This window comes from Rhinopithecus roxellana, chromosome 19 (assembly GCF_007565055.1).
Source record: "Rhinopithecus roxellana isolate Shanxi Qingling chromosome 19, ASM756505v1, whole genome shotgun sequence".
NCBI classification, from domain to species: Eukaryota; Metazoa; Chordata; class Mammalia; order Primates; family Cercopithecidae; genus Rhinopithecus; species Rhinopithecus roxellana.
The window spans coordinates 7,089,646-7,108,639 of record NC_044567.1 but is presented as its reverse complement, the minus strand read 5'-3'; the positions used below and the strand labels follow the sequence as shown (position 1 = coordinate 7,108,639).

General features: G+C 59.2%; 1 protein-coding gene across 1 annotated transcript; it reads left to right on the top strand.

The window, feature by feature from the left end:
* The first annotated feature begins 1,252 nt into the window (after window positions 1-1,252).
* Window positions 1,253-18,900, top strand: PPP1R9B (protein phosphatase 1 regulatory subunit 9B). Its single transcript, XM_030923746.1, has 10 exons — window positions 1,253-2,780; window positions 6,685-6,817; window positions 8,196-8,316; window positions 10,559-10,663; window positions 11,689-11,824; window positions 12,337-12,489; window positions 12,602-12,655; window positions 16,424-16,653; window positions 16,978-17,074; window positions 17,244-18,900. Exons 1-10 carry the CDS (start codon window positions 1,410-1,412, stop codon window positions 17,295-17,297), a joined length of 2,454 nt encoding a protein of 817 aa, XP_030779606.1. The 5' UTR covers window positions 1,253-1,409; the 3' UTR covers window positions 17,298-18,900.
* Window positions 18,901-18,994: the final 94 nt, after the last annotated feature.

The following is an 18,994-nucleotide window of genomic DNA, read 5'->3' as shown; positions in this document are numbered from 1 at the left end:
CCCCCCACCCCCACCGGAACACAGTGGCCAGGATCCTTTAAATCAGAGACCCAAGTTAGAACTCTCACTGGGAAAACTTTGGCCCCAGGCCTCTAGAATTCCTGCTCCCAAACCGTTCCTTCCGGTTTGAGAGGCAGGAGTGCCAGGGTAGGGGCCTGAAGACGGGTGCACAGCAGACAGGCGACAGGACATCCTCTCCAGACGTCTAAAGGGGCAGTTTTGGTGATCCCCTGCTACTTGGATGACGGGGTCCACCTCCTTTTTCACGACCCCTCCCCCACCATCGAAAGGTCACCAGCACTGGGCCAAGGTTTCACACCTCCAAGGGTGCCAAAGATTCCCTGTAGTGAAGTGTTAAAATGCAGATTCCTGGGTTCAGCCTCTGAGATTCTCCTACACAAGGTTCGAGGAAGAGCTCAGAAATCTGTATTTTTACCAAGCGCCCAGCGATTCTGATGCTAAAGCCTTGAAGCACACGGAAGAGCTAGCTCCGGGGGCCGTGAAGAATGAACCTCTGCCCCTCCCCACAGACCCCCTCCTCTCACATTGAGACCATCGTGGATGTACTGCCTCCGCCCAATATTTCATGGGGGTGCGTTTCTGTGGGTTGTGATAAGCCGCAGTCAGAGGTTGTGATGGAAGGGTTGAAGAGGGCTGGCCAATGTCCGGGGGCAGAGGAAGGCTCTAGGCGAAGGCTGGGGAGGGGAGGGGATCCGTTCGGGTGGAGGGGAAGGGGAGGGCTCACAGGCTCCGGCCCCGGAAATCCGATCCCTTTAGGACCCAGAGGTGCCAGTCCCCCAGCGGCGGCGGCGAGAAGGGCAGCCGCTCGGTCTCCGGCAGCCGCCGCTCGGGCAGAGCCAGAGAAAGACCGAGGCTCGGGGCACGGGGGGGAGGGAGGGAGGGAGGGAGGCGCGGCGGCTGAGCGGCCCGGGCCGGCAGAGCAGCCATGGGCGCTGGGGTGCCGGGCCCCCCGAGAGCCGAGGCCTCCGGCCGGACTAGGGGACGCCCGGGCTGCCAGCCCCACTGACACCGCCTCGGACGATGTGAGCCGGCGACGCCGCGGCTGCTTCGCGGGCAGGGCGCGCGTTCCCACCGGCCCCAGACGCCGCTTTGCTAATTTGGGTGGGGGCGACCGTACCAGGCCGCTCGGGCTTTTGAAGCGGGGCTGGCTGTCTTCGGCAGCTTGACTGGGGGAGGCGACCCACACACAGGGCGCTTGGAGATTTTTTTTTTCATTTTTTTAAAAAAGCGGGATTAACTGTTTTTGGCAGCGGTTTTGGGGGGACCCTAAAAAAGGCCTTCTGGGGTTTCTTTTATCGGGGGGAGGGGGCGGTGGTCCCGACTTGGCCAGCCGCCTGTTGAAGGGGGGGAGCGGGGAGCAAGGGGATGCGAACCCGGCTCCCCCCACCATGATGAAGACAGAGCCACGGGGGCCCGGGGGTCCCCTCCGGAGCGCCTCCCCGCACCGCAGCGCCTACGAGGCGGGCATCCAGGCGCTGAAGCCGCCCGACGCGCCCGGGCCCGACGAGGCACCCAAGGGGGCCCACCACAAGAAATATGGCTCCAACGTCCACCGCATCAAAAGTATGTTCCTGCAGATGGGCACGACGGCGGGGCCCTCGGGCGAGGCGGGCGGCGGCGCGGGCCTGGCCGAGGCCCCGCGGGCGTCCGACCGCGGCGTGCGCCTGTCGCTGCCGCGGGCCAGCAGCCTGAACGAGAACGTGGACCACAGCGCCCTGCTGAAGCTGGGCACCAGCGTGTCGGAGCGCGTGAGCCGCTTCGACTCCAAGCCCGCGCCCTCCGCGCAGCCTGCGCCGCCGCCGCACCCGCCGTCCCGGCTGCAGGAGACGCGGAAGCTGTTCGAACGGAGCGCCCCGGCGGCCGCAGGCGGCGACAAGGAGGCCGCGGCGCGGCGGCTGCTGAGGCAGGAGCGCGCCGGCCTGCAGGACCGGAAGCTGGACGTCGTGGTGCGCTTCAACGGCAGCACTGAGGCGCTGGACAAGCTGGACGCTGATGCCGTGTCACCGACGGTCAGCCAGCTCAGCGCCGTCTTCGAGAAGGCCGACTCGAGGACCGGCCTCCACCGCGGGCCCGGGCTCCCCAGGGCCGCAGGGGCTCCCCAGGTCAACTCGAAGCTGGTCAGCAAGCGGTCCCGGGTGTTCCAGCCACCGCCGCCGCCGCCGCCCGCCCCGTCGGGGGATGCTCCGGCGGAGAAAGAGCGCTGCCCCGGAGGGCAGCAGCCCCCGCAGCACCGAGTGGCCCCTGCCCGGCCGCCCCCCAAGCCCCGGGAGGTGCGCAAGATTAAGCCAGTGGAGGTGGAGGAGAGCGGGGAGTCGGAGGCCGAGTCGGCCCCCGGGGAGGTGATCCAGGCCGAAGTTACGGTCCACGCGGCCCTGGAGAATGGCAGCACCGCGGCAACCGCAGCCAGCCCCGCGCCCGAGGAGCCAAAGGCCCAAGCGGCCCCGGAGAAGGAGGCGGCGGCGGCAGCGCCGCCAGAGAGGGGGGTGGGCAATGGCCGGGCCCCGGACGTGGCCCCTGAGGAAGTAGATGAATCCAAGAAGGAGGACTTCTCGGAGGCGGACTTGGTGGACGTGAGCGCCTACAGTGGGCTCGGGGAGGACTCTGGGGGCAGTGCCCTAGAGGAGGACGACGAAGAAGACGAGGAGGATGGGGAGCCCCCCTACGAGCCCGAGTCGGGGTGCGTGGAGATCCCGGGGCTGTCGGAGGAGGAGGACCCAGCCCCGAGCCGGAAGATCCATTTCAGCACGGCGCCCATCCAAGTAAGTGAGCCCCCCCTCCCCGCCCCCGCGCCGCCCCTGCCACGTGCACGCGGCCGCCCCCGGCTCGCCAGCCAGCCGGGTTTGGCAGGCTGAGTCAGCCCCTGCCACCCAGCCCCCTTCCCAGAAGTTCCCACCCTCAGGGGGGCGTGGGGGAGTTCCAGCTGTTTGTCAGAGAGGGATTTTCAGGTGTGCGAGGGGGGTGGCCTGCCCCGACCTGCCCTCAGGTTCCTCCGCCTGCTGCCCCACCCCGCCCCGCCACTCCGCGGAACCCGCCCTGCCCCACGCAGGTCCTGGGACACCTGCTTTGCCTTCCTCTCCCAGACATTCCTTACTCCGGAGGCTGCCAGAGGCTGGGGCTTGGGTAGCGTGAAGGAGTGTGTGTGTCCTCAGAAGAGACATTTGCCCTTCACTGGGTAGAGAGGGGGCTGGGGTGCTTTCCTCCTCTATGGGAGCTGGATGGGGTGAGAAAGGGGAAAGCCAGGAACTTCTCAAAACGAAGCTGCAGGGGATGGCAGCCCTTCCTCCATTCTGTTTGTACCCCCACCCCAACTTTGCAGAAGTGAAAGAAGGAAGCAGATCGTGAGGGTGAGCTGGTCTGTGGCCATGTGACTGGCTGGCGCCGTGTTCCCTGGGGGTCCCTGCAGGCCAGCTGCCCGGTCCTGGTTGCACAGGGAGGGGCACTTTGTGTGGTCCTTGATGGGGAGAGGCCTTCTGCAGGCATGGAGGGGAGGGGCTGGGGCTGGGATCCCCCTGGGTGCCTGGCAGTAATGGGCATGCCTTTGCTCTTGGCTGCTCAATAGGACAGACTCCCAAGGCCTTGGCAGGCCCCAAGTGTTCTTGCCACATTCTCTAGGAGCCCTGAAAGAGGGATGGGAGCTGCCCCTTTGGGGGTCTCATCCCCACCGCCACTATTGGTGGTTGGTTTGTGGGTTATGCCAGAGCTTTGAGGTCCTCAGAACAGAGCTGATGGGGAGGGGACATCCCCTGGGGGAATAAAAAACCCCAGGCCACCCCTCCCCCCACTTCCCACCACCGTCCACGCTTGGCTGGCACATTCAGCCTGCAGGGTTCTTTCTCACCGCCCGAGGCTCAGCTGCACCCGGCCCCAGGTCTGCCCCATGGAAGTGTCCAGGTCGCTGGACTCTCCTTGGCCTGGACCCTGCCGGGCCTTTACCTTTCCCTAGCCAAACCACCATCTGTTTGTTTGCCGTTTCCATAACTACTCCTAGACTCTGAAGCTGCCCAACTTTCCTCTCACTCGACCAGAATATTAGCCTCTCTCTGCCTCTCTCCCACCTCCCACCCCAGCAAGAGTCCTGAAAGGTTAAAAGTGAGTGGCTGCTCTTCCCCTCCCAGGCCAGTCCTTCCCCTAGGCTGGGTCCTGGGGGGTGCTTTCCCAACCCCTTTCCCCTCCTGAAGGCAGTGGGGTTCTAAAGGGAATGGGGGACTGTACTGTTTCTTGGGACTCTAAAGCAGAGTCTGGATCCCCCCACCCCACCCCCACTAATTCTGCGAGCAGCCGGATGCCCTCGGAGATGGAGTGTGGTCTGGGCCTCTGACTGTCTATATTTGACGCCTTACCCTGATTTTTTGGTAAAAAATAGCACATGATTTGGAGCAGTGCTTCCCAGCTCCCTGGTGACTCTGGAGCTGGCCCGCCCTGTGTGAGAGCCAGGGTGTGTGGCGGGCCCGATATGGCTGGCTTTCAGCCTCACTGGGGATTTCCTCCTCCCCACCCTGGCACAGGGGCCCCACTTTTTCTTCTTCCTGCCCCTGCCTTGATGCCAAGTCCAGGGTCCCAGGCCCCATGGATGACCCAGATGTTCCCCTTCTGGAGGTGGAGGCCTCTGCTGAGGGCAGAGAATCTAATTCCAGATTGGCCTGGGGGAGGTGAGACTTCACGTAGGGCTCTCTGCTGGACTGGCATATCATGGTGGGCAACCCGAGGAGGGGTAGGAGGTGGTCTGGGGCCTCTGAGCCCAGGCCTGGGATTCCTGCAGCGAGGGCAGAACCAGAAAGGGAACAGGATTTGATAGGCTGAGAGAAGAGGGCAGGGTGCAGCCCAGGACAGGCTGTGAGGGTGTGTTTTGGAGGTCACAGTGGGTATGTGTGACCATGTGTGTCAGGGAGGGGTTGGTTGACCCAGGAGACTACAGAGACTGAAGGATGAAGGGACCCTGCCTCCTAGAGCAGAGGGTGAGAGTCTGGGGACTCCGATGCAAAGTGGGCCAAATCCCACTGCTGAGTCCAAGCTCACACCAGCCCTGTCCCAGAGCCTGGGGCATGTGTGCGGTGGAAACAAAGTCACCGGTGACCCACCCACCTGGCCCAGCTGGGTGTGTCTCATGCTGCCTGGCCACAGTTTAACCCATGTGACCTTGGGCAGTGGGCCTGGTACCCTGGACTATGTGCAAGGTGGGCAGCCTGTTTGTTCAAGGGGTGCAATGGAAGATGAGTTTTAAGGGCTGGAGCCGGAGTTTCTCTGATGCTGTGAAATTGAGCTGAGGGACCAGAGGGGTCCCTCCCACCTAAGCCTTCTAGTCCTATGAGCACCCCCTCCCTCTCCCAATGTGGCAGTGAGCCTCTCTGGTAGGGGGTGGGGATGACACAGAGCAAGCCCAGACAAAGGCTGGGACACAAGAGTGCTGCTGCCTGCCAGGGTGCCCACAAGGTCTGCTCCTGGAGGAGACGGGGCCCTGCCAAGGGCCCTTGGGAGAGATGGGGTCCTAGTTTGACTCCTCGGGGCTGAGACTCAGCCATCTGATAGTGCTGCTCCCCATCCCTCCCCGCCCCCGCCTGGCTCCAAGTGGTGCCAACCTGTCACTGCAGGCGATGAAGCTTGAGCATGTCATGGTACCCCAAATGGTGCTCATTAACCTCCCACTGGGGGCACCCCTGCCTGGGCCCAGAATTAGACATTCCCACAGAGCCCAGCCCCACCTTCTCTGTCCTTCCGAGAGGGTCAGAGCCGAGGAATTCCCCTTTTTGCTGAGAGACACGGGAGAGAGACAACAGAGGGGTACAGGAGATGCCAAGGCAGGGCTGGCCTTGGAGCCCCATGGCACCTGGGTTCACTGTGGGTAGTGTCAGAGGCCGTCCCCTCCTCAGTCTCCTGGGCCCCCTAGCACATGGGGGACAGGGGGTGTAACTCAGAGCTGCAGTTGTGGAGGGAGAGCAGCCTGGGTGTGCAGGCCAGGCCACAGGGCCCAGCTTTTTCCGCTGCTCCTGCCACCTGAGGGGCTCCAGGGGGTGGAGGGCCTGCCTTTTCTCCACAGGGATAGAGGTGGTCTTTCCTGCTTCCCTCCCCTGCTCCAACATCCACCTGAGTGGCAACTCAGAGCCAGTCCTGGGTACCTCTCCCCTTCCACCCCTCCTGCTCCCCTCCCCCTCTGCTGTCTCACACCCGCTCCCCCCTCTCTCCCCATCTGGCATCCTCCAGCATCTTCTCTATCCTCTCTCCCCTCCTCCTCTTCCCCTCTTCTGCTCAGCCTGTTCCTTCCTCTCTGTGTCTGTCTTTGTGTCCCCTCTCGCCTGTCTGGCTCTCTAGGTCCTATCTCTCACTTTCTCTCTATCTGGGTGTCTGGGTTCCTGAGTTGGACGTTTCTCCAGGATTCCCCTTCTGTGCCTATGGCAGATCATGCTCACGCTGGTTGGAGCTGCAGAGAGAATAGCAGTGCGGGTCAACCAAGGCTGGGTCCCTTTCTGTCTTGAACCTGGGCTCCAGAACTATAAGGGCCTTTGTTTTGCTCAGAGCTGGGGTCTCTTGGGGCTGGGCGAGGCCTTATCTCAGGGCTGTCATGGGGAGGCATGGGGTGGGTAACTCGGCCTGCCTCCTTGGCCTCCTCATGCCAGTTCTGCCCTTGTCCCCCTGCCGGCCTCTCTGACCAGCTGCCTCCCTCCCCAGGTGTTCAGCACCTACTCCAACGAGGACTATGATCGTCGCAACGAGGATGTGGATCCCATGGCGGCCTCTGCTGAGTATGAGCTGGAGAAGCGGGTGGAAAGGTTGGAGCTGTTCCCTGTGGAGCTGGAAAAGGGTGAGAGGCCAGGAGGCCAGGCCACTTGGGCACAGCTGGGATTGACCCGGGTCTCATCTCTGGCGCCAGCTCCTGCCCTGTGCCCTCAGGGGCTCCCACAGGCTTGCTGGGCCTCTCCCTCTGACTCGGGCCCTTGGTGACGTTCCCTGCTTCTCCCTTGTGGGCACCCAGAGCCAACAGGGACTCAGACCCAGGCCAAGCCACACCCCCACCACTCCAGTCATGGAACCACATTTGCACATTCCGTTAACAGGTCTCTGTAGGGTGTTGTATTGTGTGCTAGGTCCTGGGCTCTGTGTTGGGGACACAGTGATGGGCTCTTGGGGAGATGGATGGGGGAGGCAGACATGGAAGGCACAGTCACGTCTAATTTCACCCTTAGGCCCTGGAATAGGGGCTAGGGAAGGTAAGGAGGGGCTGCTGTAAAAGCGTTTAACAGGTGACCTAACCAGACTGTGCTTGGGGGTACTCCCCGGGGAAGTGAGTCTTGAGTTGCACTCTGGTGAGGAGGAATTAGGGGAGTAGGCAGGAAAGGGGCTTGGCTGCATTTTCACAGGGAGGGCAAGAAGGGCATGCAAATGAGGCCTTGCAGACCACATGGTCTTGTTGCTAAAATGGATTGGGAGCCATTTCGAGGCACAGGAAAGGTCTTAGAAAGACCATGCCAGGCTGTGATGTAGGGAGGGGATCACAAGTGGATGGAGAAAGGCCACTGTGGCATGGACACAGTGGCAGAACGGGTGTGGGTGGACTGGAAAGATCTCCGGGGGAGAATCCACAGGATCTGGGGGTCATTTGGCTCAGGTGGAGGCTGTGAGTGGGAGGGAGGAATCCAGGTGCCTTCCAGGTCTGGCAGGTGGCAGGTGGTGGTGGCATCCCCCATGAGGGAGTGTTTGTGGGGGAAGGTCATTAGTTTGGACGTCAGAGGCCCATGAGTCAGGCAGGGGCAGGTGTGGATAGGGGAATGGACCTCAGGGGAGAGAAAATCTGGAGGTCTTTGGTCCTTGAAGCTGTGAGTACAGATGAGACTGGTTAAGAGGGAGGAGACCAAAGGCTTAGGGCTGAGTCCCATCCTGGCCACCCGCATCCCAGCCACGCGCCCTGGTGTGCATATACAACAGTCTTACCTGCCTGTGCCACCTTTGGCACACTCTTCTACCCATTGGTTCTTTGGAAGGGACAAAGGGCAGGGAGTGGCTCAGGAGCTCTCCTAGTTGGCTTGGCAAAGAAGGTGGACAGAACCATACCCCTTCTTCAGTTGTGGGACATCCCCTAATAGGGACTGCTTCCTGATGGGGGTCTGTGCCCTGGAATTCAGGGTGGAGAGTCTTGTATGTCCCCTACAAGCCCTGTCATCTCACCACTCTCTGTTCCACAGACTCCGAGGGCCTGGGCATCAGCATCATTGGCATGGGTGCTGGGGCGGACATGGGCCTGGAGAAGCTGGGTATCTTCGTCAAGACCGTGACGGAGGGTGGTGCGGCCCATCGGGACGGCAGGTACCAATCCTCCCCAGTCTTGCCCAACCCTTTTTCGCTCCCCGACTGGCCATCCTTGGTGGGGTGAGCCACTGAGCTGGGGGTGGGGTGGGCATTCTCTGGGAGACTTCTGTGCTGTGTGTGCAGCTGAGATGTTCGGGGAGCACTGCCCTGCCAGGTGCTGTTCCAGGCCCCAGAAATACAACAGTGAGCACGGTCAGCCCTCATGCCCTCAGGGAGCGTGCGTTCTCCAGGAGGGGCTGGTGACCATGGTGGCTGTAGGCATATGTTGTGCATCCTGGTCTGGAGTATGGTTTGGGCCCTGGTAGGGAGAAGACAGGCATGGAACCTGTGTGCCTGGAGTGTATTTGAGCTTTTTTTTTTTCTTTTTTTCGCTTAACAAATATTGACTCTCTGACAATGTTGGGCTGGTCCTGGGCCCTGGGGAGTCAGTGGTGAGGGCCGGGCTCTTGAGAAGTGTGCAGTGTAGTATGAGGTAGACATTGAACAAGTAGACACACAAAAAGTGGTGAAATGGAGGGAAATGCAGGGTGCTGTGAAGGCATACAATAGGAGAGCTTAACCTCTCTGGGTATCAGGGAAGGCTTCCTGGAGGAAGCAGTGCTGGAGCGGAGAGCTAAGGCTGAGCAGGAGTTAGCTGTGCTAAGGGAGTGAGTGCAGAGGTTCCAGGCAGTGGAGCCACGAGCAGGCAGGTGTGGCTGGGGCATAGAGAGCAGCAGGGGCCAGGAGGCTGTGACTAGACACCTTGGTGGCGGTGGCTCTGGAGACTGGCTATCTTTGCGCTTGTGAGTGTGCATGCCTTTATCAAGCATCCGTGGTTGCAGGGGTGAGTTCTGTGGGACAGAAGGTTCAGGGAGGGCATCCTGGAGCTGTGTACCAGCCAGGGACCCCTGTGTTAGCTTTGTATTGCAGGAGTGTGGGGAGTGGCAGTAGGAAGAGCTGTAGAGCATCCCCCAGGTGGCTGTAAGTTAGAGGTTGACACTGGGGATCCCTTGTGGTGGTACCTCAAACCCAGACCCCCTCCATGTGGCAAAGGTGAGCAGGTATCCTTGTGCAGCTGGGTGACTTTGGGATCTTGTTGCTAGAGATGGGGCTGCCCTGTCAAGGGGCTTCTACCTGTTGTGGCAGGGAGAGGGGCAGGGAACAGGATGCCCTTTCATTTACCCCTTCCCCTCCCAGTGTGAACTTCCGCAGCCTTTTCCCATTGTTGCCTGTGGGTTGTCTAAGGAGTGAGTGTGCATGGTGGCCGTGGCCACTCACTCATGCCCACCTGGGAGTGGCATGTGTTGGGGTGAGCTCTTGACAATAGGCCATTTCCTCCATTTCCGTGTGGGAGTCTGAGAGAAGGCCTGGAGCTCCCAGGGAGGTGGAGTGGAGGAGGGAGGTGCCTGAGAGGCCCCCTCCATCTCCCTCGGCAGGCGGGACTGAACCTCCCCTTGTGTGGAGAACACGGGCTTCAGGGGACACAACTGGAGTGTGTCAGGAGGTGCACCTGTATCAGGTGTGTGTGGGACAGTGTGTGAACTTGAGACAGTGCCATTCAGTCTTGGGGACTTGGGAGGACATCCGTGCACTCAATTCCGTGCAGAGATGTACACGTAAGAGGTAGGCATGTCACTTGTGTGCCATGGGGCCCCTGGCCAGTGTGCATGGCAGAGATGAACTCTGAGAATGTCATACCGCTCAGTCAAGTATGATGGAGGAGGGGACAAGAGTGTGATTGTCACAGGAAGTGTGCCTGCCGCCTCTTCTGGTCCTGGACGCCTGTGTCTGCTTTGCTTGCCTGGCTCTCACTGCCCACACAGGTGGGCCTGGCTGACACTGAATCCTCTGGCCTCGTGAATGTTATGCAAGTAGACAAAGTACTAGGTCCCTGTGGGGACAAAGTCCCTGTGAGGTTTTTTGTTATTGTTTTCTTTTCTTGTTTTTTTTTGTTTTGTTTTGTTTTGTTTTTGAGGCAGGGTCTTACTCTGTTGCCCAGGCTGGAGTGCAGTGGCGTGAGCACAGCTCACTGCAGCCTTGATCTCCCTGCCTCAAGTGATCCTCCCCCCTCATCCTCCCAAGTAACTGGGACTACAGGCACATGCCACCACACCCAGCTCATTTTTTTTTCATTGTTTGTAGAGATGAGTTCTCACTATGTACTCGGGCTGGGGAGCCTGGAGTTTCTGATGGGAGGAGGCTACCTCTACCCTCACTCCACAGTTCCCCTGTGACCCCTTAACCAATGTCACTCCCCTAGGATCCAGGTGAACGATCTCCTGGTGGAGGTGGATGGAACAAGTCTGGTGGGAGTGACCCAGAGCTTCGCGGCGTCCGTGCTCCGGAACACCAAGGGCCGAGTGCGGTGAGAGCCCAGAGGGGTGGGGCGTGGGAGTGGGCAGGAGGTCCTCGTCCAGGCACTCTGCTCACCTGCCTACAGCCAGTTAAGGTTCTGGTGTTCCAGCTCACAGAGGTTCTGCTGACTCCTTGGCTGCAGGAGTTGCTGTGCCTGGAGTCCCTTGCCTCATACCTGCCTTCTCATCCCAGCTCCCTGGCCACTGCTGGCCACCAGTACTCAGCCTTCCTGGCCCACTGTCCACCACCCCTCCAAACTGTCCTCTGGGGCTTATTTTCCTTCCCCCTGCCTGTCCCCGACTCACTGATTGAAGAACTAGGACATCCAGGGTGAATGCTAACCACACTGGGATCCCCTCATTAGACTTCATCTTTCCCCCCGACCAGCCCCGTGTCATCCTGGGAAGATTCCTCCCCAGGCCTATAACCAAGGGGACTGGATCAGAAGCCCCCTGTGTCCACTCTACCTCTGGCTTAACATTCAGGGATCACTCCCTGCCCCCCTGCAAGAGGGGCACTACCCCCAGGAAAGGGTGGTGGAGAGAAACAGGATGTGGGTGGCCACCGGGAGGAGGGGCTGGTGCCTGGAAGTTCCACTATTTCCTCTCCATCCTAATCTCCAGTTGCCATCATCCCGCCCCTTCCTGAAGCTCAGGGGCTTGGAGCATACCCAAGAAACACCTCCGCAGCCCATCCCAGCCGGGAGGGTCATCTTCACCTTTCCCTGCCTCAGTGGCAGGGGAAGAGCCTCCTGAGTGCATGTACCCTGCAGCCCAGCCTAGAGGTTGGCTGACAGTCTCTCTCCTGCAATACTGGCCAGAGGGGTGAATGGGCCTTCCTGCCTCCCTTGGGAAGGAAACCTGATAAGGGCCCCCATTCCCCCATTCATTATTAACACTGCAGCCTTCGGACTCAGCCCTCTCATCTCTCCTCCCCTGGGAGGGCCTGAGCTTGGAGAGGGAAGCATCAGCAGGGAGGATGGTGGCATTACCTGGCTGAGGACAGAGGCAGCGGATGATGCTGGTGCCCCTGCAGGTTTATGATTGGCCGGGAGCGGCCGGGAGAGCAGAGCGAAGTGGCCCAGCTAATTCAGCAGACTTTGGAACAGGAGCGATGGCAGCGGGAGATGATGGAGCAGAGATACGCCCAGTATGGGGAGGATGACGAGGAGGTAGGGAGTCCCTGCCTGACTGGCCGCGTGGTCGCCCCCTGGTGGCTAGATGAAGCGTTACAGTCATCTGCCTCTACTGCTTCCCCTGCCCTGGTAAAAAGCCCACAGTGCCATTCCCTGTCCTCCAGTCACACTCTTTGTCTTCAGAGTTTGGACAAGGAATACACAGCCCTCTCATAGAGCCCCAAGTCTGAGGGGAGAGTATAGCCCCTGGCCTTGGGGGACCTAATCTGAAAGGGAGATAGATCCAGAAGGGGAAAGACAGTATAGGCTGTTTCTTCAGAGACCCAGGCTGATGGGGAACTGACTCCCTCTGTCATCAGGGGAATGTTAGGCTGTTGGGGGAAGACATAAACTGCGTCTCTGGTCCAGCCTCAGGCTGAAGCGGGAGGCACGAACCACATTCCTGGGTAGCTGTCTGTCTGGCATGGGCAGACTAGTCCCAGCCCTGGTCATCAGGGCTGAGGGCAGCTGGGTGGGGAGGGCCCACAGTCTCTGGTCTCCCTTTGCAGACGGGAGAGTACGCCACTGATGAGGATGAGGAGCTGAGCCCCACGTTCCCGGGTGGTGAGATGGCCATCGAGGTGTTTGAGTTAGCGGAGAACGAGGATGCACTGTCCCCTGTGGACATGGAGCCCGAGAAGCTGGTGCACAAGTTCAAGGAGGTGGGAGGAGGGGCTCCCTGGAGTGGTGGAGGGAAAGGCAGGCAGGTCTCCTGCCCTCAGCACTGCCTACCCTACCCCGTCAGAGCTGAGTGCCTACCCCTCTGCCCAACAGCTCCAGATCAAGCACGCAGTCACTGAGGCAGAGATACAGCAGCTGAAAAGAAAGGTGAGGGTGTGTATGCGTGTGTGTTTGCGTGCGTGCATGCGTGTGTTGAGGAGCAGGGTCCCCCTAACCTCACACCTGCACATGCTGACACTTAGGCACAGGCACCCACAGAACAGGCTGCTCTAAAGCAAAAGGATATATTAAAAGTTCAAGCTCTGGATCCATCTGCTCCAGTATCACTTGCTTCTCTGTGCAAGTGAAGCACAAGTGCAAGCCTCCTCATCCATAAAATGGAGTCATAATAGCACCAACACTACCGGGTCGTTGTAGGATTAAATGAGATAATATATGTCAAGTTGGCCGGGTGCGGTGGCTCACACCTGTAATCCCAGCACTTTGGGAGGCCGAGGCGGGCGGATCACGAGGTCAGGAGATGGAGACCATCCTGGCTAACACAGTGAAACCCCGTCTGTATTAAAAATACAAAAAAATTAGCCAGGCGTTGTGGCAGGCGCCTGTAGTCCCAGCTACTAGGGAGGCTGAGGTGGGAGAATGGCGTGAACCTGGGAGGCGGAGCTTGCAGTGAGCCGAGATTGCGCCACTGCACTCCAGCTTGGGCCACAGAGTGAGACTCCATCTCAAAAATATATATATATGTGTGTGTGTGTGTGTGTGTGTGTGTGTGTGTGTGTGTGTGTGTATGTCAAGTCTTTCGCACAATGTCTGACATAATAGGTGCTCAATGAAATGTCAAAGTAGGCTAGGTGCAGTGGCTCATGCCTGTAATCTCAGCACTTTGGGAAGCCAAGGCAGACTGCTTGGGCCAGGATTTAGAGACCAGCCTGGACAACGTGGCAAAAATCTATCTCTACAAACAATACAAAAATTAGCCAGGTGTGGTAGCGCACATCGGTGATCCCAGCTACTCAGGTGGCTGAGGTGGGACGATCACTTGGGCCAGGGTAGGTCGAGGCTGCAGTGAGCCGTGATTGTGCCACTGCACTCCACTCCAGCCTGGGTAACAGAATGAGACCCTGTCTCAAAAGAAAAAAAAGCCAGTATATTAGCTGTGATACCGAAGCGTGTTAAGTTTCACTCTAGGTGTCTCTATGTTTGTGCTGTCCCATGTATGTCTGCTATATATAAGTCCATTGATAAATACCATTACTGGAAATACACACACTGACACATAGCAGCCTGGCCCCAGGCACATAGTACCCACAGACCCCCTCACCCAGACACCCAGACACATAGAGACACCCACTCCACACAGACACGGTCACAGATACAGTGGACCTGTACTTCATGTGACATTACACTCGGGGCTATCAGCCTGGATACGCAAACCCACTCTGCACCCATCTGCTTTGAAACACACAGGCATGGCCATCACTCAGACCACCTGGTAAAGGAAGAGGGTGACAGGGCATGCACATTCTCACCTGGGCAGGCAACACAGAGGTGCCAAAGCTGACACCAGATGGAGACACATGACACACACACACGTGTAGCTTGCACAGATGCTTACACAAGCATGTCAGGTGCCAGCACCCTCACAGGCATGTGGATATACAGATTTTATATTAAAAATCTGTATGGGGTCCCTGCTGGGACCTAGACTATAGGAGTCCCAGTACCTATGGGGCTTCTGCCGTGGTGGGGAGGGACAGATCTATAGGGGTCTTGCAGACATGGGAGTGTGCGTATCCTCCCACATGGGGGTATGCAGGAGAGGAGGGCGGGGTTTGGATGGCTGGGGCAGAAGCAGGGGCATTCCTGGCAGGGAGAGGAGCTCTGTGGAGCATGGAGGCTGGCTTTGGGGGAGGCCAGCCAGGAGGTGGCAGCATGCCTGTCGGGGAGAGGTGGAGGCAGGGCTGGACTGCCAGGGTAGGCTCTGGCTTGCAGTGTCCTGCCTCCCCTCTAAGGACTCTGGCCTTGGTCCTATAGATAGCATGGAGTATGTGGCCATTGGGATTTTTTGGAAAGCCACTGCCTACAAAGTGGGAGGGCATGAAAGTGGACAGTGCTGGGAGGCAGGCAAACTGGTGAGGGGCCCAGACAGTGTCCCAGTAGGGGTAGGCCAGGACTGCTCAGAGTATAGGCAGAGGGTCTGGAAAGGAAGGGTGGGTGAGCACTGCATTTCCAGGGTCAGAGTGACAGGCTGTGTTCCTGGGGTGTATGCAGAGTATGAAGGGGAGGGACACGCCAAAGGTCTGTTTGTGCGTTCCACTTACAGACATCCTCTGGGTACCTTATAGATGTCCGGTACTGTTCCCATCACCATGATGGGCAAAGCCAGAGCTGACCATTTTTTTGTGCATCTGCAAACCAGTGACTGTGTTGTCACACACTGGCATGGGGCTCTGTAGGAGAGAACAGGCTTCCTGAGCTGCTAAAGCAGGAGGAACCTGATTCAGGTGGAGGTAGGGGTAGGGCTATGCTGTTGCAGGGAGTTGTGGGGGCTTCTCTGGAGAAGTGACACACTGAGTAGAGAGCCAAAGGGTGAGATAGAGGGAAAGAATTAGGCAAGCAGGAGGGTAGATGGGGGACATTCCAGGCAGAGGGGACAGCACATGCAGAGGCCCTGTGGCAAGTCTGAGGATCTGCAGGAAGGCCTGTGTGACTGGGGGACAGAGAGCAAGGGATGTTTGCAGCAAATACTGGAAGGGGCCTGAGACTGAGTGCCAACATGTCTGTGAGGTTGTGGTACCTTTTAAAAGAGCAAATCAGGGCCGGGCGCGGTGGCTCAAGCCTGTAATCCCAGCACTTTGGGAGGCCGAGACGGGCGGATCACGAGGTCAGGAGATCGAGACCATCCTGGCTAACACGGTGAAACCCCGTCTCTACTAAAAAATACAAAAAACTAGCCGGGCGACGAGGCGGGCGCCTGTAGTCCCAACTACTCGGGAGGCTGAGACAGGAGAATGGCGTGAACCCGGGAGGCGGAGCTTGCAGTGAGCTGAGAGCCGGCCACTGCACTCCAGCCTTGGTGGCAGAGCAAGACTCCGTCTCAAAAAAAAAAAAAAAGAGCAAATCAGGAAAGAAGGCATAGGTTTGTGCAGCTGCGGGGGTCTGGTCTGGGGCATGGTACCTGGGAGGAGCTGGGAGCTAAAGCTGGGAGTTGGGAGCAAGGTTGGGCTGGGACTTGAGATTTGTGGCTCAGAGTGCACACAGGTGGTGTGGAAGATGGGCCAGTGCCCCAGGGCAGTGAGTATTAGAGAGAACAGAGGATCCAGAACTGAGCTGTGGGGGACTGGAGGTCTGCGCTGGGGTCACCTGGAAGCTGGGAGAGGAACCAGGATTGTTCAGGAAGCCCCAGGAGCAGACTGGCGAGCAGGGCTGGGGCTGCAGAGAGGGGACAGAGAGCGATGGAGGAGCAGAGACTGGCGAGCAGGGCGGGGGCTGCAGAGAGGGGACAGAGAGTGATGGTGACCCTCATCTGCCCTTTTACTTCGCATGTACTGTCTCACTGGAGCTTTTGTGAACTTGGGAGGCATATATCACTCCCATTTGACAGATGGGATAACTGAGGCTTGGAACATTAGTTGCATTGCCCCAAGTCAGATTATCAGCGACTAACTGAGGCCTCCAGCCTCCCTGTGAGTGGGGTGCAGTGACAGGGAGTCTGGTGGGAGCTCTGAGGCCGAGCTCTGCTTTCCTCTCTGGGTTTCAGTTCTCAGGCTCAGTCAAAGAGGGTTAGTAGTTGGGGTGCAATGGACTTCACAGCTGTAGGAATCCCCTGGCGACTCTGGCGCCAGTGCTAGGATGGGGGTATCCTTTGGCTCCTGCTGGCCCCCACCAACCCAGGGCCGTGCCTTCCTCTCTCAGCTGCAAAGCCTGGAGCAGGAGAAGGGGCGCTGGCGGGTGGAGAAGGCGCAGTTGGAGCAGAGTGTGGAGGAGAACAAGGAGCGCATGGAGAAACTGGAAGGCTACTGGGGCGAGGCCCAGAGCCTGTGCCAGGCTGTGGACGAGCACCTGCGGGAGACTCAGGCGCAGTACCAGGCCCTGGAGCGCAAGTATAGCAAGGCCAAGCGCCTCATCAAGGACTACCAGCAGAAGTACGTGGCTGGGGGCTGGGCGGCCTGGGCCCAGGGAGCATTGAGAGGCTTTTGGGGGCAGTCCCTCCCCACCCCTCCAGCTGAGTAGGGAGGCAAGGAGCACAGAAGTTGGAGGGCCCCATGGTGGGACACCCGGCCCGGAATGACCATGCATCAGAGCCAGCACAGAGCCAGACCCCCAGAGGCTTTGGGAAAACCTGGGGCCTCCCAACCTGAAAACAGGGAAGGACAGAGCTGCCCAGGTAGAGCTGAGAACTTCGGTCATCCTGGATGGAAGCCAGACCACACACCCTTACCTGCCATCTGTCCCTTGCCTATGCCCAGGGAGATCGAGTTCCTGAAAAAGGAGACTGCACAGCGTCGGGTTCTGGAGGAGTCAGAGTTGGCCAGAAAGGAGGAGATGGACAAGCTCCTGGACAAGGTGGGCCCGGGGCGCCCTGTGGGCAGGGCCCAATGGAGGGAGCAGCACTGAAGCCCCTACCCTATGGGTCCTGGAGGGAGGGGATGCCATGTCCTCACCAGGGGGGTGGAATGGGCTGGGATCATGCCTGGTGTCCAGACCTGACCCCCTACCCTCCTTTGTTTTCCAGATCTCAGAACTGGAAGGAAACTTGCAAACACTGAGGAATTCCAATTCTACTTAACGGGAATCATTCCTTGACAGGACAATAATTAACCCCCTCCCATTGTCCTCCCTCCCCTGTCCTCAACACCCCACCCCTCCCCCTACCAGCCTGGGGACAGGTGCCCCGACTCCCCCCCACCCCTCCACCCCACCTCCCCCAGCTTCAGGGACCAGAGGGCTCATATCACAGGCCCCCTTAAGATGGCCTGGGCAGACAGAGGTGGCTGGAAGGGCGGCCTCTTTCCTGCCCCATGGGGCTGAGGCACAGAGGCCGAGGGCTGCCAAGGGCTGGCCTGGTGGTCGATGGACACAAGCACCTGCACATCAAGCTGCCAGACTTTACACACTCCAGCTTTTGTCTCTGGACTGGAACGGGGCTGGGGCTCTCCCAGCATCTGCCAACTGGAGGCTGCTCCCTGCCCATGGGGCACCTGGGTAGCCCCTGGGCCTCTTGACTTGAGATTCTACCTTCTCGGCCCTTCCCTCTCCCCCATCATTGTGCTGTCTCTGTTGCATTCTGACCCTCCTGCTTGGGGGGTGGGGGCATTGCCTCAACACCTCCCCCGTCCCTGTTCCCTGTCCTGGGAGGGATAGAGTCCACCCCAGAGCCCGGAGGCTGGGCCTGGCCCTGGCCCTGCACTAATTTCTCATGTGTCCTTCGGGAAAAGGGGAGTGAGAGTCGGAGAAAGGGAGAGTTCAGGACACCTGGTCCCCAGCTCCCCATTTCCTGGGGCAGCAGCCCTCAATTTCTCCTTGTGCCTCCCCTCTCCCAGGTGCCAAATAGCCATAACCTCCTCTTGGAACTGTTATGTGGCCTCTCTGGGGTCCAGGTTTCCTGGTCAAGGCTGGGAATGCCCAGGAGGAAAGGCTGTCAGCTTAGGGGGTCTGGCTACAGAGACCCTGGTCTTAGGCAAGGGGAACATTTCTCCCTGGAGAGCCAGGTCCTATCCTGTGCCGCCCTGCCTGCCCAGCCCAGGGCAATGCCTGGAAGCCTACTGACATTGCAGGGAGTCAGCCTCACCCCCACCCCCTACTGTTTTTCCGATGTTTTGACTGGAGGGCAAAATTTTACTACTACTCATCTTTTTGGAGACCAGGGCTGCCCTGCTGGCAGCCTGCCTTCTAAGTGAAATCGACTCTGTTTCCCCACTTTAACCCCAAATTGGGGCTTGGACCAAGGGAGGTGAGACCCCCCCCCCCCAGGTCCCCTCCCCTTTCAAAATCCATCTCATTTTGCCACTTCATGCCCTTGCCCTAACTGGGTTTTTGTTCATTTTTTAAAAACAGCACCTATCCCATCCGTTTTGGCTTCTTGTCCCCTGTAAATAGACCATGACTTCGATCAGTATTTCTTGTCCCCACCCCTTCCTATCCCCGATGTGCCCCCATCCCCTGAAGGAGCTGGCCGTCTCAGTCCTGGGCCCACGCACTTCACCCCGGCAGATGGAGGGGGCGGAACTGGGTGGGCGGGGCCACTTCCAGCTGCTTGGGCCAGTGGCCACCCCTGCCCAGCCGTCCAGAGGACCGCGTCTCTGTATATAATATATATATGTATGTATTGTTCCCGGTTTTGTACGGACCATGCCCTCTGTCAGGTCATCCCCATAAAAGCAGCCCCCAGAGCCTTGCTGCCTGGTTTCTTGATTCACTGGGGTGGGGAGTGGGCAGGGATCAAGGATGCCAGGCTGCCCCAGTGGTCCCCTCCCACCAGTGCTG